The sequence below is a fragment of the Perissodus microlepis genome, chromosome 14, assembly GCF_051167445.1.
Source record: "Perissodus microlepis isolate ML-2025 ecotype Zambia chromosome 14, ASM5116744v1, whole genome shotgun sequence".
Lineage (NCBI taxonomy): Eukaryota > Metazoa > Chordata > Actinopteri > Cichliformes > Cichlidae > Perissodus > Perissodus microlepis.
In genome coordinates, this window is record NC_140474.1 from 371,583 (window position 1) to 395,875 (window position 24,293).

At 51.6% G+C, this 24,293-nt stretch overlaps 1 protein-coding gene across 10 annotated transcripts; it reads left to right on the top strand.

Moving 5' to 3' along the window:
- Positions 1 to 6: 6 nt before the first annotated feature.
- On the top strand, positions 7 to 23,400 carry lrch3 (leucine-rich repeats and calponin homology (CH) domain containing 3). 10 transcript variants are annotated; one of them, XM_084951881.1, is made up of 22 exons: positions 9 to 313; positions 2,135 to 2,279; positions 2,749 to 2,875; positions 2,960 to 3,065; positions 5,297 to 5,433; positions 5,509 to 5,618; positions 5,702 to 5,795; positions 6,162 to 6,267; positions 6,605 to 6,747; positions 6,972 to 7,027; positions 7,119 to 7,164; positions 7,237 to 7,350; positions 7,439 to 7,483; positions 12,320 to 12,373; positions 14,048 to 14,116; positions 14,233 to 14,304; positions 15,694 to 15,724; positions 15,809 to 15,922; positions 16,008 to 16,099; positions 16,172 to 16,309; positions 16,378 to 16,455; positions 16,900 to 18,387. In XM_084951881.1, exons 1-22 carry the CDS (start codon positions 82 to 84, stop codon positions 17,095 to 17,097), a joined length of 2,307 nt encoding a protein of 768 aa, XP_084808007.1. In that variant the 5' UTR covers positions 9 to 81; the 3' UTR covers positions 17,098 to 18,387. The 10 variants fall into 10 exon arrangements, with proteins under 10 accessions (XP_084808003.1, XP_084808002.1, XP_084808012.1 ...); XM_084951877.1 differs by lacking the exon at positions 16,900 to 18,387 and adding an exon at positions 19,273 to 23,400 and having other exon boundaries at positions 7 to 313; positions 7,119 to 7,350; XM_084951876.1 differs by having other exon boundaries at positions 8 to 313; positions 7,119 to 7,350.
- Positions 23,401 to 24,293: the final 893 nt, after the last annotated feature.

Here is a 24,293-nt window from a genome sequence, read left to right on the forward strand (position 1 = left end):
AGCGCCGCAATGCGCATGCTCCGGCCTGGACTTTAGGGTGGGAGTTAGCCGTTAGCACCGAGCTAACAGCCGGAGCGTGTAATGGCGGCCTCGGTGTTGTTGGGCTCTGCGGACAGCGCCGGACTCAGCTTCACCATCGGGGGCGGCGGCACCGGGAATAGTAACGGACTGGGCCCGGCGCCCTGGAACCGTTCTCTGGACCGAGCGCTGGACGAAGCCGCGGCCACCGGGAGCTTGAACCTGAGCGGCAGGAAGCTGAAGGAGTTCCCCCGGTGCGCCGCCAACCACGACCTGACCGACACCACCAGGGCCGGTGAGTGAACCGCACCGGGACCCGGCCCGGCGGCGGGCCGTGTATAGCGGGCCGCGGGCGGTGGCTTAGTCCGGAGTGCTTTGGGGAAGTCGGGTTTGAGGCTGCGGGTAGGCTGGGACACCGTCAGGCCGGTGTTGTGACAAACATCGAACTCAGAAATCGGCACTGTGTCGGGGTTCCGCTGCCTTTACCGGGCTCTCCGAGCGGAGAGTACCGGCGCAGACAGGCAGTCACAGTGAATCCGGGGACCGAGCCCGCCGGCAGAGGCGTTTTTGTACCGGACGGTTCGGGTCTGAGCCCGGTAAGCTGCTCTTAGCATGTTAGCAGGGTTAGCGCGGTTACCTGGGTGCTGCCGCCGGGTTTAAAGCTGCGGTTAACGGCTCTCACTGCGGCTTACTGCGGGGAGGCTGAGAGGTTGTCACCTGATCTCAGAGGTGACGGCTCGTGCCGCTTCACCTGCCAGCTTGTTTGTTAGCATGTTAGCTCTGCCCCCGACAGCCTGTAAACACTGCGGAGGAGGCGTGCGGGGTCACCGGGGCGAGGGGAGGCTGACCACCCGCGGGGGGGCTGAAGTTAGAGACTGGGCCAAAGGTGACCACACACCTGGCTGGCTTTGTTTTGTTCGACTCTGATTAGATAACGAGCCAGGAGGACACAGAGGCGGCTCCGCCTGCCCGGGCCGGCGTGCCGAGCAAAACAAACGCACAGAACAAACAGCATTGATTATCGATCAGCTGATCGAAGCCCGCCATGCTGATGCTGCACGTGCTCCTTTCATTCACACTAAATTGCACCCAAACCGATATTCGCTGTACGTAACTTGCAATGACGTCACAGTTTAACGTGTTTGATTGGGTTTCGTCATCTCCCTGGACACACTCGGGAAGCACGAGACCGGAAACAAACAAACACGAGTGTTTCGCGTGTGTGACATGAATTGAGTGAGTACTGCCGCCCAGGTGCGATGCTTGACCAGGCTGATGTTGGATGAGGGGGGAAGACTGCTCCGCGGATCCTGAGCCATGCAGGATTGTATCAGCACAACAAATGCTTCATAGGCCGCGTCTGTGAGCAGTACCTGTCCATACCTGTCCAGGCTCCTCCTCTCTCTGAGCTGAGGCTTCACAGCTGCTTCACGGTCACATGATCCTCACCGACCTCAGTGATGTCCTCCTCAGCTCGCTCTGTATCTCTGCTTTAGAGTCACAACATCGCCTATCTCAGAGTATCTCACATTTCTGTGTGTGCAGAGTGAGCAGGGACCAAGCGTCCCCTCGGCGCTCTGCAGTCCTTCGGAGGCGGGTTATGTTCATGTGTGAGCTCGGTGTGTGCGCAGGTCACCAGCAGCTTCAGGAACACGTGTGTGTGTGTGATCTCGGGTTAACCTGTACCGTGTGCGCGTGTGTGTGATCTCGGGTTAACCTGTACCGTGTGCGCGTGTGTGTGATCTCGGGTTAACCTGTACCGTGTGCGTGTGTGTGTGATCTCGGGTTAACCTGTACCGTGTGCGCGTGTGTGTGATCTCGGGTTAACCTGTACCGTGTGCGTGTGTGTGTGATCTCGGGTTAACCTGTACCGTGTGCGCGTGTGTGTGATCTCGGGTTAACCTGTACCGTGTGCGTGTGTGTGTGATCTCGGGTTAACCTGTACCGTGTGCGTGTGTGTGTGTGATCTCGGGTTAACCTGTACCGTGTGCGTGTGTGTGAGATCTCGGGTTAACCTGTACCGTGTGCGTGTGTGTGAGATCTCGGGTTAACCTGTACCGTGTGCGTGTGTGTGTGATCTCGGGTTAACCTGTACCGTGTGCGTGTGTGTGTGCAGATCTGTCTCGTAACCGGCTGTCGGAGCTTCCTCTTGAGGTTTGTCTCTTCGTGTCTCTGGAGAGTCTGAACCTGTACCAGAACTGTCTGCGGTCGCTGCCTGACGGCCTGCTCAACCTGCAGGCGCTTACCTACCTGAACCTCAGGTAACACACACACACAAACACACACACCTGTGCAGTTGTGTGCCTCAGGTCTGTTTCATTTATCACGAGCTCCACACTCTGTCAGACGGCACCAAACAGGAAGTCCTCTGGCATGTCCTCACCTTGTGGCGTGCTTTGCTGTGGGTGACCTGTGGGTGCTGCTCACTGAACCGACGGCTTGAATGCTGCTGATTTTATTGGTCGGAAACCATGAAGCCCACTTTTGGTGTCATCAGCAGGACCAGAAGGAATCTGGAAGCGTCTCCTCGTCTTCTTCTGCTTTTTGTCTTCCTCTTCTTCTTCCTCTCTGCTCTTCATCGTCTTTCTTTTCTTTGTCTCACTCTGTTTTGTCTCGTAGTCCTCCTCTTCCTCTGTTCTCTGTCACATGCACACTTGTCACATGTTTACCGATGACAGCTGGATGCCTGTGTCTCTGACCCCGCCCCTCTCTTAATGCCCCTCCCCTCAGTCGGAACCAGCTGTCGGTGCTGCCCGCCGTCGTCTGCGGCCTCCCTCTGAAGGTTTTGATCGCCTGCAACAACAAGCTGGTTTCTCTGCCGGAGGAGCTGGGACAGCTGAGGCACCTCACCGAGCTGGTCGGTCCTCTCACGCCGCACATCGGCATCCTCGTTGACCAATCGCAGCGCTTATTGATTATCGTTATCTTTGATCGCCCACAGGATGTGAGCTGCAACGAGATCCAGACTCTGCCTGCTCAGGTGGGCCAGCTGGAGGCTCTAAGAGACCTGAACATCAGGAGAAACCACCTGGTCCGACTGCCACCAGGTACACACACACACAAACGCGTGAAACGATGGTGACCGCTGTATTCACAGCCTGGAGTCTGCGCTCTCTGTTACTTATTGATCAGTTATTGTTTCTGTATCAGCCGATCAGCTGACTCAGGCCCTGATAAATGACTGCAGGTTAAATTGGAATAAAACACCTGGATCGCGCTGCCAATCTAAGCTCCTCCCACTGAGCTGTCAGTCAGCCCACGGCAGAGGGCATGGCTCAGACCAGACTAACCCACTGATGGGTCTGGTGCTCCTGTGTGAGCGTGGAGCTCCTCCTCCCCCGTGCACGTGCAGACGGGTGAGCTGCAGTTTTCAACCTCTGACCCAAACATCAGTGTCGTGAATCTCCACCCGTCAAAGCAATGTGATTAAAATCATCACACAGGCCGAACAGCAGTGGCTCGAAGCGCCCGCTGTTGTGTTCAGATTTCAAAGCGGCCGCGGCATTTCCTGTTACCTTTCCAAAGGGCTGCTCTCTCTCTCACAGCTCAGTCGCCGCCACATTTCTCTGCTTGTCTCGACTCGTCTGTGAACTCCTGAGCGAGTTCTGACGGCGAGTCAGATTTCGTTTTTTTACAGCTGAGTAGTAAAATCCTAGAACAGGCGATCCACGGTTTTCACCTGACGTCAGAGCTACGGGGACACGCCCACCCAGCAGGTAAAAACAGTATAGTCGTGTGCACGTCTTTGAGTTTAACAGAATGGCAAATCACACCAATCGCTGACGCTCCACAGCGACCCCGGCGGTCAGCACAGCTCGTTTAAACTCATTTATCCACCCAGATCAAAACCACACATAGCGGTCAGTCCCGGCAGCAGTGCGAGGCGATACTCCACGCCACGTTCAGGGATCTGATAAAGCTGCCTGGGCGCAGTGTAGATCCACAGCAGTCATAGGTCGTCTTGGTTTCTTTAATTTTCCTCCAGGATGATGAGACAGTAAAAAACACCTGCAGTACTGCCGATTGTCCACTAGTGGCCATTGTGAGGGAGGAACGCTTTGCCAGGGCAGCGAGTCGGTCACGTGACTTTGGCTAATGGACCATTTTTCAGGGTTTTCAGCGCAGCGCGGCGGTTAGCACTGTCCGAAGAAGGTCCTAGGTTCCACTCCACCATGTGGGCGGGGCCCGTGTCTGCGTGGGGTCTGTTCGGGTACTCCGACTTCCTCCTACGGTCCACAGACGGGCAGTGAGTGGGGTTAGGTGAACCGCAAATGGTCTCTGTTAGCCCTGCAACAGACTGGCGACCTGGGGACAGGGATAGCTTAGCAGGTAGAGGGGTCGCCCCATGATCGCAAGAATATAGAAAGGGTATGAAAACTTTCACAGCTTGCAGTATCTTCAACAAGTTATGTTTACAAATACAAGTACGTAAACAAAAAAGTATACTTTAGGAGAAAACAAATAAACAAAATAACTGGAGAAAAAGGTGCTCAAGGTATAAAAAAACAACATGTAGGTCAAGTGAAACGAAACGTTCGACACAGCTCGTGTGTTTTACACGCTTTGGAGTCAGAACTGTTCTTAAGATTCTCTGTTGGAAATCAGGGCTTTAAAAGCAAAGATGTTTGGACGCTGTTGAGAAAAGTTTGTACAATGTTTGTGAAATTTGGCAAAAATAATCAGAAGAGTGATAATATTTTTTTCCTGGAGTTATTTTATCGGTATGTGAGAGGCCAAAGAGAATATGTGGAAACTTCAGTTTACATGAGGGATCAATTTAGGTGTTTATAAAATTATTTAGATCAATCCAAAGTGCACGTGTATACGTGCATTCCCAAAATAAATGACTTATTGTTTCCTCTGCATTGCTGCAAAAACTACAAAGAGTATCAATATTTTTCTTACATTTAACCAGATCTGTCTTTACAGGATAACATCTCTGGATCAACTTCAGAGTAACTTCTCTGACCTTATTAGTGATGATAAATTTCCTGTGTTTTTCAGTCTATGTCATTGTAAATATTGTTCCAGTAAAATACAGCATGCAGACGACTTCTTTCCGTGGAGGGATTAATAAAGTTTACATTATTAGTAGTATTTAGGTGTGCCCCGCCTCTCGCCCTATGGTAGCTGGGATAGGCTCCACCCCTCCAGCTCTCTGATAAGTGGAAAAGAACGGATGGAACCATAAGAAGGAGAGAATTGAGTCATTGTGTTGTCAAACCTGGGAAGTGAAGCGTGATGGCTCGTGGAGTAATCTGATTGGTCGTCCCTGCAGAGCTGGCCGAGCTGCCTCTGGTGCGTCTCGACTTCTCCTGTAACAAAGTGACCTCCATCCCCGTCTGTTACCGCCGCCTCACGCAGCTGCAGACCATCGTCCTCGACAACAACCCGCTGCAGACCCCGCCCGCTCAGGTACGCAGGAAGTGACCTCGCAGGCGTCCCTGTGCAGGTGTCGGTTCAGAGCTAACGTCTGCTTCCTGTCTGCAGATCTGCATTAAAGGGAAAGTTCACATATTTAAGTACCTGAATCTGGAGGCCAGCAAGACGACGCCGGACCTGCCCGAGTACGACAGACGACCTCTGACCTTCAGCTCCTGGTCTGCACTCACACACGCACACACACACAAGCTGCTGCTCTTTCACAATAAAAGCCTTTGACTCTCTCACTTTGCCCCATCAGTGTGGATGAGCTTTACCCCGGGCGTCCCTACGGAGCGCTCGACTCCGGCTTCAACAGCGTCGACAGCGGAGACAAGAGATGGCTGAGCAACGAGGTCACACACACACACGCACGCACGCAGACACAAACACACACAGTGTGAGTGTTTCGTCACGGCAGCCTCGATGTTCTGTTTTCTTTTAGTTTAATGAGTTGACGACGCGTTTCCTCCATCTTGACCCCTGTTGACCCCTGACCCTGTAACAGTGGAGGATTTTTACATGAACTGTGCTGTAGCAGATAAATGTGTCGTCAGTGTGGTTAGCGTGGCTCACACCAGGACGAGCCCGTCAGGCATTGCTAAACGATCAGAGCTGTGCCGACCCACAGAATAATAAACCCACCCATCGCAGCCTGCTGGTGTTGATTTCACTCCTGCTCGAGCTCCGTTTGCAGAAACCGCGCTGTCTCCTCTGTGCAGGCCTCAGAGGAGCTGTCGGAGCTGCCGCAGCGAGTGGCCGACATCAGCCGAGACCAGAGGCAGCGAGGAGGCGCGGCGGGAGGAGCGGCGCTGCCTAATGGCACATGTGAGCATTTCTCTGATCTCACATCAGTTTAGAGATTGAGGCGGTAAAACAAACGCACCTGAGCCTGGCACACTGCTGAGGAAGATGAAGCCGAGCGTGTTCGTGGAAGGTTGGCTCCGGCTGCTTCAGCATCATCAATTCAGATCAGCGTGACGTGGCTCATGGTTAGGACAGGTGAAACTGGTAGAAGCTCTCACCTGTACAGACGTCTCCATCAGCTGGTTCGAAGTTACAGCTGCCAGCCAGTCGGAATCCAGAGTACTCAGAGTGAATGTGGTGATTGATGGAGCTGATTGGTGCTTCTTGTCTGGATCGTCTCCTCCTCTGTGTGTGTCAGATGGGGAGTTGGAGCAGATCGACTTCATCGACAGCTGTGCGGGTGAGGAGGAGGAGGAGGAGGGGAGGAGTCGTGGGGGAGGAGACAGGACCAGCCTGAGCTCTCAGTTCATGGCTTACATCGAGAGACGCATCACCAGAGAGGTGAGAGCTCCGCCCACAGGAAGTCACACCTGCGACTCACATGCACCCCGCAATTGCTCGCGTCTTTTAACTACAGTCTTTACAGTAAGCCTTTTTACACAGACTTCTGAAAGGTCAAAGGTCGAGTCTGTCGGTGGTTTGAGGTATAAACTGATAATTACATGTGGTGTAAAATCTGAGCTTTATTGTGAAAACCCTGTGTGACTTCCTGTCTCTGTGCTCAGGGTTCTCCTGTGAAAAGCGGCTCTTCGAGGATGGAAGACCCGAGGAGACACAGCAGGTACGGTCCGCGTTCACCTTTATCACACCTGCTCTTTTCACTTCCTGTCTGGCTTCCTGTCTCGCTTACTGTGTCAACTCCTGTCTCTCAGGGGTGTAGTCGATAGCGCCGCGGCTGCATCTGGCTCACACGGACAGGTAAGGCGTCCTCTTACCTGTGAGGTAGAAGCTGAGCACAGCTGCAGCAGCACTGACGGTCTGTGTCCTCAGAGAGGCGGCGTGGAGAGGATGAGGAGGGAGGCGCAGCTCGCCGCCATGAGGTACGACGAGGAGCGGCAGAAGAACCGCTCGCTGCAGAGGGACAACACGAGCGGACACGCCAAGGTACGAACGGTACCAGTTTAACTGGTGACGGCACGTTATTGATCGCTGATCAGCTGTTATTGATCGAAACTCTGTTGATGCTTTTCAGCATAAAGCAGCTCCGAGTCCCACGAAGTCCAGTCCTGACACAGAGGTGAGTGTGTGTGTGTGTGAGTGTGTGTGTGTGTGAGTGTGTGTGTGAGTGTGTGTGAGTGTGAGTGTGTGTGAGTGTGAGTGTGTGTGTGTGTGAGTGTGTGTGTGTGTGAGTGTGTGTGTGTGTGTGTGAGTGTGTGTGTGTGTGTGTGTGTGAGTGTGTGTGAGTGTGTGTGTGTGTGAGTCTGCGTGTGTGTGTGAGTCTGCGTGTGTGTGTGTGTGAGTCTGTGTGAGCGTGTGTGTGAGAGTCTGCGTGAGCGTGTGTGTGAGTCTGTGTGTGTGTGAGTCTGTGTGTGTGTGTGAGAGTCTGCGTGTGTGTGTGTGAGTGTGTGTGTGAGTGTGTGTGTGAGTCTGTGTGAGCGTGTGTGTGTGAGAGTCTGTGTGTGTGTGTGAGAGTCTGTGTGTGTGTGTGAGAGTCTGTGTGTGTGTGTGTGTGTGTGTGAGAGTCTGCGTGAGCGTGTGTGTGAGTCTGTGTGTGTGTGAGTCTGTGTGTGTGTGTGTGAGAGTCTGTGTGTGTGTGTGTGTGTGAGAGTCTGTGTGTGTGTGTGTGTGAGAGTCTGCGTGAGCGTGTGTGTGAGTCTGTGTGTGTGTGAGTCTGTGTGTGTGTGTGAGTGTGTGTGTGAGTGTGTGTGTGAGTCTGTGTGAGCGTGTGTGTGTGAGTCTGTGTGTGTGTGTGAGAGTCTGCGTGTGTGTGTGTGTGTGTGAGAGTCTGCGTGTGTGTGTGTGAGTCTGTGTGTGTGTGTGTGTGAGAGTGTGTGTGAGTCTGCGTGTGTGTGTGTGTGAGTCTGTGTGAGCGTGTGTGTGTGAGTCTGTGTGTGTGTGTGAGAGTCTGCGTGTGTGTGTGTGTGTGTGAGTGTGTGTGTGAGTCTGCGTGTGTGTGTGTGTGAGTCTGCGTGTGTGTGTGTGTGAGTCTGTGTGAGCGTGTGTGTGTGAGTCTGTGTGTGTGTGTGAGAGTCTGCGTGTGTGTGTGTGTGAGTCTGTGTGAGCGTGTGTGTGAGTCTGTGTGTGTGTGTGTGTGAGAGTCTGTGTGTGTGTGTGAGAGTCTGTGTGTGTGTGTGTGAGTCTGTGTGTGTGTGTGAGAGTCTGCGTGTGTGTGTGTGAGAGTCTGTGTGAGCGTGTGTGTGAGTCTGTGTGTGTGAGAGTCTGTGTGTGTGTGTGTGTGAGAGTCTGTGTGAGCGTGTGTGTGAGTCTGCGTGTGTGTGTGTGTGAGAGTCTGTGTGAGCGTGTGTGTGAGTCTGCGTGTGTGTGTGTGTGTGTGAGTCTGTGTGAGCGTGTGTGAGAGTCTGCGTGTGTGTGTGTGTGTGAGAGTCTGTGTGAGCGTGTGTGTGTGTGTGTGTGTGTGAGAGTCTGTGTGAGCGTGTGTGTGTGTGTGTGTGAGTCTGTGTGAGCGTGTGTGTGTGTGTGTGTGTGAGTCTGTGTGAGCGTGTGTGTGAGTCTGCGTGTGTGTGTGTGTGTGAGTCTGTGTGAGCGTGTGTGTGAGTCTGCGTGTGTGAGTGTGTGTGAGAGTCTGTGTGTGTGTGAGAGTCTGTGTGAGCGTGTGTGTGAGTCTGCGTGTGTGTGAGAGTCTGTGTGAGCGTGTGTGTGAGTCTGCGTGTGTGTGTGTGTGTGAGAGTCTGTGTGAGCGTGTGTGTGTGTGTGTGTGAGTCTGTGTGAGCGTGTGTGTGTGTGTGTGTGAGTCTGTGTGAGCGTGTGTGTGAGTCTGCGTGTGTGTGTGTGTGTGAGTCTGTGTGAGCGTGTGTGTGAGTCTGCGTGTGTGAGTGTGTGTGAGTCTGTGTGAGCGTGTGTGTGAGTCTGTGTGTGTGTGAGAGTCTGTGTGAGCGTGTGTGTGAGTCTGCGTGTGTGTGTGTGTGTGAGAGTCTGTGTGAGCGTGTGTGTGTGTGTGTGTGTGTGAGAGTCTGTGTGAGCGTGTGTGTGTGTGTGTGTGTGAGTCTGTGTGAGCGTGTGTGTGTGTGTGTGTGAGTCTGTGTGAGCGTGTGTGTGAGTCTGCGTGTGTGTGTGTGTGTGAGTCTGTGTGAGCGTGTGTGTGAGTCTGCGTGTGTGAGTGTGTGTGAGTCTGTGTGAGCGTGTGTGTGAGTCTGCGTGTGTGTGTGTGTGTGAGTCTGTGTGAGCGTGTGTGTGAGTCTGCGTGTGTGTGTGTGAGTCTGCGTGTGTGTGTGTGTGTGAGTCTGTGTGAGCGTGTGTGTGTGTGTGTGTGAGTCTGTGTGAGCGTGTGTGTGTGTGTGTGTGAGTCTGTGTGAGCGTGTGTGTGAGTCTGCGTGTGTGTGTGTGTGTGAGTCTGTGTGAGCGTGTGTGTGAGTCTGCGTGTGTGAGTGTGTGTGAGTCTGTGTGAGCGTGTGTGTGAGTCTGCGTGTGTGTGTGTGTGTGAGTCTGTGTGAGCGTGTGTGTGAGTCTGTGTGAGCGTGTGTGTGAGTCTGCGTGTGTGTGTGTGTGTGAGTCTGTGTGAGCGTGTGTGTGAGTCTGCGTGTGTGTGTGTGTGTGAGTCTGTGTGAGCGTGTGTGTGAGTCTGCGTGTGTGTGTGTGTGAGTCTGTGTGAGCGTGTGTGTGAGTCTGCGTGTGTGTGTGTGTGTGAGTCTGTGTGAGCGTGTGTGTGAGTCTGCGTGTGTGTGTGTGAGTCTGTGTGAGCGTGTGTGTGTGTGTGTGTGAGTCTGTGTGAGCGTGTGTGTGTGTGTGTGTGTGTGAGAGTCTGTGTGAGCGTGTGTGTGTGTGTGTGTGAGTCTGTGTGAGCGTGTGTGTGTGTGTGTGTGAGTCTGTGTGAGCGTGTGTGTGAGTCTGCGTGTGTGTGTGTGTGTGAGTCTGTGTGAGCGTGTGTGTGTGTGTGTGTGAGTCTGTGTGAGCGTGTGTGTGAGTCTGCGTGTGTGTGTGTGTGTGAGTCTGTGTGAGCGTGTGTGTGAGTCTGCGTGTGTGTGTGTGTGTGAGAGTCTGTGTGAGCGTGTGTGTGAGTCTGCGTGTGTGTGTGTGTGTGAGAGTCTGTGTGAGCGTGTGTGTGAGTCTGCGTGTGTGTGTGTGTGTGTGAGTCTGTGTGAGCGTGTGTGTGTGTGTGTGTGTGTCTGTGTGAGCGTGTGTGTGAGTCTGCGTGTGTGTGTGTGTGTGAGTCTGTGTGAGCGTGTGTGTGTGTGAGAGTCTGTGTGAGCGTGTGTGTGAGTCTGCGTGTGTGAGTGTGTGTGAGAGTCTGTGTGAGCGTGTGTGTGAGTCTGCGTGTGTGTGTGTGTGTGAGAGTCTGTGTGAGCGTGTGTGTGTGTGAGAGTCTGTGTGAGCGTGTGTGTGAGTCTGCGTGTGTGTGTGTGTGTGAGAGTCTGTGTGAGCGTGTGTGTGAGTCTGCGTGTGTGTGTGTGAGTCTGCGTGTGTGTGTGTGTGTGAGAGTCTGTGTGAGCGTGTGTGTGTGTGTGAGTCTGTGTGAGCGTGTGTGTGTGTGTGTGTGAGAGTCTGTGTGAGCGTGTGTGTGTGTGTGTGAGAGTCTGTGTGAGCGTGTGTGTGTGTGTGTGTGAGTCTGTGTGAGCGTGTGTGTGTGTGAGTCTGTGTGAGCGTGTGTGTGAGTCTGTGTGAGCGTGTGTGTGTGAGAGTCTGTGTGAGCGTGTGTGTGTGTGTGTGAGAGTCTGTGTGAGCGTGTGTGTGTGTGTGTGTGTGAGCGTGTGTGTGTGTGTGTGTGTGAGTCTGTGTGAGCGTGTGTGTGAGTCTGTGTGAGCGTGTGTGTGTGTGTGTGTGTGTGAGCGTGTGTGTGTGTGTGTGTGTGTGAGCGTGTGTGTGTGTGTGTGTGTGTGTGAGTCTGTGTGAGCGTGTGTGTGAGTCTTTGTGAGCGTGTGTGTGTGTGAGTCTGTGTGAGCGTGTGTGTGTGTGTGTGTGTGAGTCTGTGTGAGCGTGTGTGTGTGAGAGTCTGTGTGAGCGTGTGTGTGTGAGAGTCTGTGTGAGCGTGTGTGTGTGAGTCTGTGTGAGCGTGTGTGTGAGTCTGTGTGAGCGTGTGTGTGTGAGAGTCTGTGTGAGCGTGTGTGTGTGTGTGTGAGAGTCTGTGTGAGCGTGTGTGTGTGTGTGTGTGTGTGTGAGAGTCTGTGTGAGCGTGTGTGTGTGTGTGTGAGAGTCTGTGTGAGCGTGTGTGTGTGTGTGTGTGAGTCTGTGTGAGCGTGTGTGTGTGTGTGTGTGTGAGTCTGCGTGTGTGTGTGAGTCTGTGTGTACCTCTTTGTGAACAGGTGTTGTTAAATGATGTAATAATAATGATTCGTGATTGGTTTGATGGAATCAGAGTCATAACGTTTCACTTCCTGTAACGATTGTGATTCACTTGCTGATGATTGGTTGGCTCAGAGGTAAACATGGTGCTGTGTGAGGCTGACAGAAAAACGCCGGCGAGTGTGGGTGCGATTAGTTGGTCGGTTTTTATCGGCACGTGCGTTCACTTTCAAACGTCTAACAAAGATAAATGAAGACACGGAGGTCAAGGGTCATCCTGTCGGGGTCAGGTCTGTCTCGTAAGTTACCCCCGCCTCCACAGCCCATGGTGACCCAGAGCGACTCCCGCTCCCTCACTCGCTGATCTGTCCCATCTGACCGGTGCTAAGAGCTGAGAGTGTTTCAAACTGTGGAGCCAAGCACGCATGACCTCTGACCTCTGACATGGGAGCAATGTGGAAAATCGCCTTTGTTCCAAATATCTGAGAGAAAACGTAAAGCTGCACGACTCAGACAGCAGGTAACGATCTTCTAATAGCGATGGTTATTAGAAGCTCGCACAGTGAGTCTAGCCCCGCCCCTGTTTAAACCACACCCCTCATTCGCCACGCTCTCACTTGTATGTTAGTATTTGTTAATGTGTTTGTGTGTCTGTGGTGTCTGTTTGTGCGCTCAGAACGTCTACCCCTCCCGACGCTCCACCCACACAGACGACTCCGCCCTGTTCATGGTAAGAGTATGGCCCCACCCCCCAACAGCTACTAACTGATTTTCAAAGCAGGGCCGCTCGGGTTTGTGTGCAGAAACGTTTGGGGCAGCGGTCCCCAACCCCCGGGCCTCGGACCGGTACCGGTCCGCGAGTCGTTTGGTACCGGTCCGCGAGAGTTGAGTCTCAGGTGTGAAATGTTTGGTTTTCAGGGTTTTTATCGGTTTTCAGCGTTATTTTGTTATCGTTTTTATCGTTAACTCTGTTTTCCTGGGTCTTTTCACGTGTGTTATGAATAAATCTTCTTTTTTCGGTACCGGTACTAGTTTTATTTTGTTGTATTTATCCGCGACACCTTAAAGGCCGGTCCGTGAAAATATTGTCGGGCATAAACCGGTCCGTGGCGCAAAAAAGGTTGGAGACCGCTGGTTCGGGGGACAACGGTAAACTGCGTCCACACTGCGTTTCCTCATCGTGCTGTTATTTTGTAAATATATTTATCCGCTGCTCAGTGTTGCGGTCTCGGCTCGAGCGCGTGAAACTCGTCTGGGTGTAAATATGTTTTACGTGGTTGATTATCGGGTTAGTTTTCATCTCGTGGTTGGCTTCTCGCCGCTGTATGAACCACGTGAACCAGCGGCACGGTCAAAGTATTGATGTCGTGACATGGAGGAGCTCCAGATCAGTGACAATTTAACCTTCAAATTGAATGAAGGTTAAAGGTCGAGGTGAGAAACGAGCTCTCATTTTAGTGTTACGCAGACAGACGTGTTTCTCTCTGTGGATCACTTTGACCCCACGCTCGATCGCACTGGAGCAGTGTTAGCCTGTGTTAGCAGAGCGCTCTTATTTTGAAAAAGCACACAAACCCGAGGGATTCTGAGGACTGAATCAGCATGAACACACCTGTCCACCTTTCCTCTAAGCCCCACCCAGCACCACCTGTCCTTATCCTCTTCCTTTACCCCTTTCCTATCTACTCCTCTGGGCTCTGAGTGGCTACTGTGACTGTGGTGATGACATGTTAGTCTGTAAAGGGTCACACGGCGCGTCCATAAACTGGTTTAAACTGGTTCAGGAGTAACCCGAGCAGCAGCGGTTACTCTCTCAGGTGCAGTTTGGTCTCTTTTCAGCATCTACTTCCTGTCACATGGTGATGTTTGTCTCCACCCAGCAGAGACCCTCGTTGTGAACTTTAGTTTAACAGTCTGGCCGCGCTGCTTCTGTAGCATCATTACGTGTCAGCTGACCTCATTGTTCTCTAAACATCACCGACGGTGACGGCGGCGCTCGCAAATCCTTAGAAAAACGTTATTGTCACAGCCAGGAGAACAAACACTGATCGTCTCACTGGAGCTGAAATCGTTGGACCCAGAGGTGATTAACGCTGTGGGTGTGTCCCGTGAGCATCGGCACTTCCTGTGGAGAGACTGAGGTGGTAAAGTTTGAGCGACGCGTTTCCTGAACCTGCCGAGCTGTCGGAGCTTAAGTTCACTGAAACAGACGATGAGCTGAAAGCACCTGCACGTCAGTAACACCTGAATCTCTGCATTAACTACTTCTTCTTCTCTTCTTCTTCTTCCCCTTTTCTTTTTTCCTCATCTTCACTTCCTCCTCAGTTTGCTCCTCCCCCTTTCTTTTTATCTCCGCCCTCGCCGCCTTCCTTCCTGTCTGTCTGCGTGTCTGTCTGTGTGTCAGTGTGTCCTGGTGTTTGAGATCGACTTTGACACAAACACGATAAAGAGGCGACCTGGCTCACACAGACAGGTGACACACGCCTTCCACGCGTCCGTCCCTGCTGGACGCAATGTTCACTGACATCACTGCTCTTCCTTTCTTTTTATTTGGCCCCTCCCCTGTCTGTCTGTCTGTCTGTGTCTCAGTCTGTGGCTGGACTGTCTGTAGACGGCTGTTATTCTCACGCTTCTGATAGCGCCACCTCCTGTCTGCTGCAGGTACTGCACTGTGCATGCTGCACTGTGTCCACATGTTTGACCTTCAAAGTGAGGCAGTTTCTAGGAGGCGGAGTCAGCGGTTTGTCGTTACAATATTTCATTAGCAACACCAGGTGTCACTGGGCCTCATTCGCAAACCTTGGGCAGGTAAACGTGGGACGGTCCTTTGAGGTGTCTCGCTGCACGTCGTTTCTCTTTGGTCCGTTTCAGTTTGCAAAAAGTCGAAAAAACCAAAACAAACATGATGATGTGATGTTAACGGGGCCGAACGGCGTTGGACATGGCGACGATCGTAGACCAGTCGTCTGTCAGGTGCTGCCTGTCTGCTGACTTCCTCCTTCTCTTTCCGTCGGCGCTCAGGTCTTTTTCCTTTCGTTTTTCCATGAGTCTCAGGCTACGTCCACACGTACCCGGGTATTTTTGAAAACAGAGATTTTTCTATGCGTTTGCGCCTTTCGTCCACACGTAAACGGCGTTTTCGGTCACTGAAAACGGAGATTTTTAAAAACGCCTGCCAGGGTGGAGAGTTTACGTGTGGACGAGGTAAACGCAGAAAACGCAGCGTCAAAGGTGTGCGCATTTTTTGACGTCACACTGTGCGCCACGTTATTGTTTCGGTGAAATGAATTTCTACAATGCTGTTACTCTCTGCAGTGTTTAAATGCTTACATACACACAGTTACTGTCCCTCCACACATACGACTCAGTTCTGCTTCTATGCGCCATCTTTGTTTACTCTTTTTCCCACCCAGGCTTATTGACTTCTGATTGGCCAACATTTCTACACGGATAGGGATATAGCGCCACCTGCTGCTTTGGCATGTTCCTAGCAGCGTTTTCCTTCGTTTCTGGCTTTTATGTGTGGACGGGATTTTTTTGTATAAACGAAAACGGAAAATCTTCATTTTCAAAAACACCCGTGTACGTGTGGACGTAGCCTCATTGTGTTTCAGTCCGGTGTTTTTAACCGCTGCCGTGGAAGCCGAGCGTCCTCTGGCGTTCTTTCTCATTAAAGTGAGAAATGACTGCGATTCGCTGTCGTGTTGTTCATGTTTCACGTGTGTGATTTTGCTGACGCGTGTTCGGTGAATGAGGCCCGGTGTCCACTGCAGGACGTCCCAGTTACAGACGTCATTTCACTGTTTCAGGAAAGAAGTGGTCTCGGCCCCGCCCCCAGAGCAGCTGTTTTTGTTCAGTCACATGATCAGAAATACCTGTGAAGAGTATCTGAGTGATTCCACTGAATGTTAATCAGTATTTTACCTGAAATGACATCATTAGCGTTGACACACCTGAGCAGCCTGGAGCTAGCAGCACACCTGAAGCTCGCTGGCTCGCACTGACCTCCAGGTGTGTCCAGCTGTGTGACTGTGTTGTGTTGTCCCACAGGGTGAGGACCGAGCTGCTCTCTCTCCTACAGGTAAGACCGACAGTTTACCGAAGCCCCTCCCCTCCCCAGTGTTCGCCTGCCTCCCGCTCACACCTGGATTTTCTCTTCTTTCAGCCAATCAGTCGCCGTCTTACCCCAGCTCGGGGGGCGTGGCCTCCTGTCGAACTACCAATCTGCGGCCAGAGAGCTTCCTGTTCCGGCTCGGGCAGAGGGAGGAGAAGAGGAAAGGTGAGGTCCTGTGGGGGTGTGTCCTCAGCCTCACTCACCTGTCAGGTGTGCTCTGTGTGACTGCTGTTCCCTCTCTGTCCTCCAGGTGACACCTCTGCTCCTCCGAGCCAGGAGGAGGCTCCCGCCGCTCCTCCTCTTGCTGCAGAGGACGTCGAGGTGGTGGAGCAGCTCAGGAAGGTGCGTACCTGGACTCACCTGGGTGGGTTACCTTGTTCACAGGTGACTGATCAGCCCTCTCTCTCCCTCCAGAACATCGAGGCTCGTCTCAAAGTGTCACTGCCGAGTGACCTGGGAGCAGCCCTGACGGACGGCGTGGTTCTCTGTCACCTGGCCAATCACGTGAGGCCGCGGTCCGTCCCCAGCATCCACGTCCCCTCCCCTGCCGTGGTGAGTAAAGTGTTAATGTGTGCGCTGCTGTTCAGGTGTGCCTCGCTGACTGTCCCGTCTGCCCGCAGCCCAAACTCACCATGGCCAAGTGCCGCAGAAACGTGGAGAACTTCCTGGAGGCGTGTCGCCGCATCGGAGTCCCACAGGTACCATGCACACCTGAGCGATGAACGAACGACAGCGAATCCAAATGTTCCCCATCAGTCCTCCTGCCACACGAGCCTTTAATGAAACAGGGTCCGCCGGGGTTTTTATTGAGTGACCTTTGACCCCGGCTCGGAGATTTTCAGCCTCGCCCCGGGTTCGGCCTCTGCTGCTGACGCTGTCATTAAACCTCAGTCCGATCTGCAGCACGCCGCCATGACTGATGGGGCGGGGCTGAGTATTCATAAATATGCGTGCGGTTTATTGTAACGAACCAACCAATCGGGCTGGACGACTGATGGTGAAGTTTGAAGTTTCTTCTTCTACTAACGCCTCTCTTCCTCTCTGTCATCCTCCCGCCTCTCATCGCTCCCTTCCTTCTTCCATGCGTCTCTCCTCTGTTCTTCCTCCACCGTGTCCATCTCACCCAACACGCACGCACTCAGGACCATCTCTGTTCAGTGGGCGACGTCCTGGAGGGGAAAGGGGGCGGGGTTTATGCCACAGTGGAGGTGCTGCTCTCCATGGCTCCTCCCCTGGTCAGCCTGTCCCCTCAGGTCCAGCTGGCCGGCTTCGCCCTCTTTTACCTGTCTGTCATGTCGGTGCTGTGTGCCATTTATGTGCACCTGGCGCCGCACGTCTGACGCCGAGCGAGCCGAGGGCGATCTCGCCGAGTTGCACGCAGCGGGCGTGAATTTATCCCAGCAGTGTCCCCCTCAGAGTCTCCGTTCACCACAGTAACGCAGTAATCCTGCCCTGGATCTGTCGTAGTACTGCCACCTTTCAGGTCACGTTAGTGTAGCACAAAAACTGGGCCGAGGAGAAGAGCCTGGCTCCGATTGGTCCGTCTGTCTCCTGACACGTACAGCAGCGGCGCCTAGTCTGTAGACACGCCCATCTGCGGGACCTGACGCTGCTCCTGAGGCTCTGATCCTGGCCCCGTAGACGTGTTCAGGTCAAAGGTGAAGACTCAGATCAGCGTGGGGCGATGCTCACCACTCGAGTTAGAGCGTCTGTCATCGGCCAATCAGCTGTGGGCTCAGAGGAACATCCAAGCGAGTTCACTCCAGCAGCTGGATCAAATGCTCTCCCATTGGCTTTGAAATCATCCATAAGCCGTTCCTCTCTCACCTGTACAGGTGTGCGTGTCGCAGCCTCCTTGCTGATTAACAGAAACATTTTCTGCTCACGCTGACGACGATCAACATCCAGCCCCCCCCCCGTGACCCTTTGAGTGACCGATGCTCCGCCCAGTGGGCAGGTAGAAGGTGTGAGGCACAGCAGAGTCCAGTGTTGGAGCCAGAGGACCATGTGACCCCTCAGTCGGACCTGGACGATCCCCCAAAGCTCGCCCTCACGCTCGCCTCCTGCCTGTTGGCGTTCTGCCCCGTGCCTTACGTTCCATTTTTTACTGTTTGAAGTGTTCAGTCAGCCCCTCCCATCAGAAACACGTCTCCCTGGAAACAACCTCTGTGCACCACATCAGCGTTTCACTTGTGGTCTGATGCCTGCATTGACCTCCCGGGTGGCTCTCCGGTCGAAGCGCAGGAACCTTCAGTGTCACCTGGACCGAGGCTCTGGAGACTCCTCCCACTGCAGGACTAGCAGCAACCCCCACAGGTGTGCAGGGTCAGCACGTCTTCTGCAGGTGAAGCCAGGGTCAGGACACCGACCTGTGATGGCCTCGCCATCGCTCTTATGTCTGTGACGGTGGAAACTCGAGCAGGACAAAGAGGCATCCTGCAGTGGGAGGGGACTCGGCCTCAACGTGGGCGGGTTTCCTGCGGCTCCAACCGGCCGGAGCAAGCCGAAGCGTCACACAGGATGGGATTGTTCTACGATGAAGAGTGAGGATGAGGATGTCTGAGTGTTTTGTAGACCTGTGCCTCTGCTCTGTTCCTTTTAGAGCTCCATCAATAAAGTTCAGTAAAGCCGCTCGACTCACTTGTCTGTCTTTCAAACACACCTGGAGGTCTTTGCCTCCTGATTGGTTTGTTCCATCGATGCCAGCAATGGCCGCTTCATCCTCTTCACAGAGACCTGACATCAGGTAACACAGTCAAGGTGTAAACTGATGTCAGCACGTTAATTTCATGCTTCATACTCGCCTGCAACCCACCGACACTGGACTGGTATCCTGGTGGAAACCAGCTCCTGCCACTGCAGTCGGTCCACTGGTGTGCAGGTGTGGCCCAGGACACCTTAGCAGAGCTTCTAGCACGCGTGTTGTGAAGATGACGACACGGCAGTGCCTTATTCTTCCCCCACCAGCAGGGGGTGCTCCCCTCTCTGTAAGCATGAGTGCGTGATCCTTGTCGGCTGATCCGAGCTTCCTGACAAGTTTGTGCTGCAGTCGCTGCTTTCAGGCCTCACTGAGCTAAACTCGGAGGTTATTGTTAGTCAGGTGATCGATTAACCTCAGTGCTGATAAACTCCCATATTTCCTGGCTGTGTGGAAGGTGTGCTGATTGGTGCGTCACCGTGCAAATGTGTTGGAGTTTAAATCTGTACGTGTTTGATGGCAGCCGGCTCAAAACTGACACCTGCCGCTGTGGCACTACACTTCCCATCCGCCTCTTGCTTCCTTCTGTCTCCGCCCCCGTCTTTGGTCCACAGCCTTCTGTTCAAAGCTCTCTCACCTGTCTGCTTCCATCTGCACGCCCCGCCCCTTCTTTCCTCCTCCTCCTCCATCATTTTTGCCGTTCCTTGTTTTCATCCTTGCGTTGCCATGGTTTCAGTTATTTTACCTGTTGATTTCGTTTTCCATCCGTTCCCCCTGCCCCTCGCTGTGTCTTCTTCTGTGGTGTTTGTCTGTGCAGAGTCAGTTGTGCCTTCCTCTTCACATCCTGGAGGAGCGAGGGCTACCCCAGGTGGCCGTGACCGTCGGCGCCCTGCTCAACTTGGCCCCGCCCCGACACTCCAGCACCGCAGCGACCCCCACGACGCCATCAACCCCACCGGGGCCGTCTGTCACCATCTAGCCATATTTGCACCCCATTTGCACCAGCCAATCAGAGCTAAGCGTCTCTTAAAGCCTGCATGATGTCATCAGAAAGTGTCCGAAGCTCCTGCAGCAGGGGGCTGGCACCAACACAATACCACAGTGACGGGCTCTGAGCTCCTATTGGTCAGTGCTGTATGTATGGAAGCCCATTTCGGGGGGGGGGGGACGCTACCCAATGACCTCGGCTGAAATGAATTTTAAAGTAAAAGATGAATCGAATATTTAAGGTCGTGTCTGAATGACAAAAAAACATTTCACAGGTGAGACCTTCAGGCACCTCATAGGTGCAGGTTCAATTCCCCACGGACACTTCCTGCCCGCTCTCTGCTGACTAATAAAGGCTCAGCGCCCCCAAAATACAAAGTAGAGTAAAACATTCAGACGTTTGCAGCAAGTGTGTTTCCATTTGTGGGCAGAAATGGGCTTCCATCCCACCTGTGCCGTCGCTCTGCAGGTGAGGGAGTGGCTGATGGGCAGTGATGGAGACGAGTCGAGCTGAACTGATCTTTACTCTTGCTGCAAGGTTTGTTAGAAATCAGCTTCTCACAGGTGGAGGTTTCACTCTGGACCTACTACACTCATCACAGATGACAGAGCCGCAGAGCAGAGCAGATAGGAAGGAGCAAATAATCTGACCAGATTTTAATGCTGTACCTGGTGTAGGCGGAGCTAATCTACTCCATCTGCTGATTATTACAAGTGATAATAATGAGTGCCTTCACCGTGAAACCACATCTGCTTGTGTTTCAGCAGCGGTCCAAAGGAAATCCTCCACGTGTGACAAGGCTAAAAGATAGAAGCTTACCACCTTTGACCTTTGCCCCCTGAGTCTGAGGTAAAGAAGGTAAAATGATCCTCTGATGTCAGAAAAATAACCCAGAGGCAAAGTGGGAGGTGGTTTATTCTACTTGTCAGGTTTTCTAACGGGTGAATCCGTGCAGTTCAACATCTGTGTGACGTTAGTTCTACATGCATTTGGTTACCTGTGTAGGCGGAGCTTAGAAACTAATATGCATAATTATTGACCCAGTGTTAAACACAGATGGCTCAAAACCATAAAACTCTGTTAGGTGGATCGTTCTGCTCCAACGTTAGCTCTCACAGAGCGGCTTAGCATGAGTCCCCGTCATCTTGAGCCTCAGCTCAGCCGCTGTCTCACACAAGCCGGTTCAGCTCCTCCGCCTTTAAACATGCTTTATTCTGATTGGCTGTATCTCACAAGCAGAAGACTTGAACAGTAGATGGGTGGAGCTTCTCTCTGTGACATCACACAGATCAATGAATAGAAAAAACCTCATAATTCCCAGTAGCTGCAGACACACTGAACTTCCTGTTTAACATGAACATTTGCCACAGAAACAGGAAATGAGAAAGGGAAAAGCACTTTAATTAAAAAAAAAAAAAAAAAAGTATTTCATGTTCTCAGTAACATCTGATTGATCAATAAAACCTGAAACTGTCCGGTCTGCATACTGAGATACAGTTGCAGTGCTACTAAGGGCTAACGGAAGCTAACAGCAGTTTTGTTTTGTTTAAATGACACTAATGTATCTTGTGGCTAATATAGCTTAAAGGTAATATTGGCAAAGATAAACTTATTGTAAGCTACATTTAATGGCTAGCGGTGACCTAGCTAAGATGAGTGTGCTTAGTTTAAAATAATAATAATAAAGAGAAAACTATTCCCAGATTACCCGTCGCTAACAGTGACGATTCTGAATTTGCTTCAGTCTGAAAATGTAACTGACTGTTAAGGCTAACACTATTAAAACAGAGTAAATGTGTTGGATCACGCTGATCATGCTAGTCATGTTTGCAGGGACACAGGGCTGATACTTACGTAGCAGTCTGTTAACAGAAACCAGCTAGCTGGAAGACTAGCTTGAAATAGGTAGCTATAAAAGTATCGTGATGAGTTCAGACTTAACATGAACTACAGCTAGGAAGTGGCCTAAGCTAACGAGTAAGCAGTAGTCTAAAATTGAATAGACTCTCTGCTATCTCTGGGTAAGACTATAAAAAGACTAACTTTATGAACTGTTAGATAACAGTACTTAATATTATATGTGACACAGTTAGCTTTAAAAATACTGACATTTCAAAAGTTCCGTAACTATTTTAACATGGCTAACTGCTAAAGAAAGCTAACACTAATGGTACTCTTATGTCGAGCTAACCACAGAAGGTAGCTAAGATAAAGTCAGGTAAAGCTAACAGCTTGTTTCTAATCTGAAAACAGTCGACGATCGCTTAGTTTATAGCATGATTGCTAAATGCTAATGTTACAGTAGTGGGTTTGATCGTGCCCAGTATTGTCAAAGAAATTATTTATTTTTCCTTTTTGTTTTTTTTATAGTTTATTTAGTTTTAGTTTTATTTATTTTTTTATGCTTTTAGTTTTGCTTTAGGGGGCGGGGCCTCTGCCAGTCTTCCATTGTGGGGCACTCACCCAAATGTGAGCTACTTGCTAACAGTTAATAATGTCCCAAAAGAAGCAGCAATGACAAAGTGTGGTTCAGTTCGGCTCTGTTTGTCTCCAACTGTCCTTATTATGGTAAACACCTTCATCTCGCCGCTGATGAAGAGGAGGATGTCGTCTCTGTACAGTTTTTACTCATGTCCTTGTGGTTTAGGTCAATCATGTGACCTGGCTTTGTGATCACCTGATCGGACCTTTGTCACGTGTGCAGCTGAAGGCGACTGGGTGGTTTCTGTTGCATGCTGGGACATTTTTCACCTTGTAAAGGTGGCCCGACTGTTGTGTACAAATATATCCTGTAAATAGAAATTTACTGATGATGCTCTGTATATGAGGCCGAAACCTGGGTGTTACTACGACAATAGAGATGTTTGTGTTGCCATGTCAACAATGGGGGGAGGGGGGGGGGATTTCTTCTCCTGTCAGTGAAGTAAGCAAACAGCTGCTGTACTGTAATTTTATTTATAAAAGTTCGTCTTGACAACAGTGATCAAAGCAATACCTGCTCAGCGTCTCACTCCAACTGGAGCTCCAAAAGGCTCCAACTGCACAAACACAGTCAGGAGGTGCAGCTCAGGTGAAGCAGACTGCTAGCAGCTACAGCCGCCTGTGTCACCATCCACCTGTGTCACCATCCACCTGTCAGGCAGAAGCCACACCCCTAATAATGCAAACAGGTGTCATGAAGGGGCCAGACCCTTTGTGTATCAGGCTGTAAACATGTGTGTGGGGCTGACTCACTGCTGCCTCTGCTGGACATTAGAGGAACTGCAGCACACATCCTGCCATCCTACAGTGGGCGTGGCCTCTGTGTACAGTGATGTCATGAATCTGAGCTGCTGCTGCTTCACTAACCGGAGGAGAAGACTGTGTTTATAATTTAAACTGTAAAGATGAGTAAAGGGGGCTGGTGCTGTGTTCAGGTGGCGTAGGACATCAGCATGCTGACACTACACTAAACACTTGCTGAAGCCTCACTTTGTTTCTCAGTCACCTGAACGGAGCACAAGAGCACAACTTGAACAACCTGAATTATGACAAGTAGGCTGGGCCCCGCCCCCTGAACCACCTCCACCAATCAGCTCATCTTAACTGGACTCACCTGAGACCTGAGTGAACCTGATGGGACAGGTGTGGCGGCTTAGAGGTTTCAGAAGGGTGATGATGTACAGATGTTTTCTTCTTCAGGCGCTCGTCTTGTGGCAGCAGCGGGTCACGTGACGTGGGCGGCTGTTTTTCCACTTGTGTGTTTTTGCTGTTTCAGCCATAAAATAAATAGAATGTGGCTTTGATGCTTTTATTGTGTCAACACCGCACACAGGAAGTGGTGAAAAACATGTGGCCAAAAAATGAGAACACCATCAGCTGATTGTGTTCATACTGTAAATGTTTCCTATGTTTTCTGTTTTTCTCTCCTTGGTGGGTTTTTTTGTGTTTCTGTGAATAAAGTAGAAATATTTGTCACAGGTGAACGTCACGTCTGCAGCTCTGTTCCCGGGTCAGGACGCTGCGACAGGAAGTGCAGTCTAATATAATATAACACCGATTTGTGACTGAAAGTATTCATGACTCCTCTGGAGAACAATAATCATGTTTCACGGTAGGATTTCGTGACATCTTTTCAAAGTATGTTTGCAAATCAACCAAGCGACAGCGTGTCACATCAGGGCTGTTTACGAAGAACAGTCTAACTTCACATTCTTTAATGACACGCAGTGTGTGCTCTCATTGATGCTGTGGTGTCCTGGAGTGAGGTGTTATTAAACAGCGTGGTTTATTACAGGACGTGCGGCAGCGTCCTCACAGGAAGCCCTGAGGCCCCAGATAACATTGTGCTTTAAACTGTGTCATATCATTCCTTATCAGACGCAATAATCACACCTCCCAAATACTTGGCTCTGAATTTCGCATTTATTTAAATTCAGCTTTAAGCCTAAATCTTCAAACACTTTGGCGACAGTGGGAAGGAAAAACTCCCTTTTAACAGGAAGAAACCTCCGGCAGAACCAGGCTCAGGGAGGGGCGGGGCCATCTGCTGTGATTGGTTGGGGTGAGAGAAGGAAGACAGGATAAAGACATGCTGTGGACGAGGGACAGAGATTAATAACAGGTGAGAACAGAGAGGGCAGCATCATCAGCTCACTGGGTCACTGGAAGGTTCAGAAGGTGGTCAGCTGGTAAGGAGCAACGGCCCAGCCCTGTTGTTGACGACGAAGGTCATCTGTTTAAGGAGTGAGCTGTTGATCAGTCTTCACGGGTCAGCGTGTCAGTGGGCAGGCGTGTAACCTGAGCCTCAAACACCTGCTTCACTGTGAGATGAAGCAGAGCTTTAACGTCAGGCTGTTTGAGCCTCCACC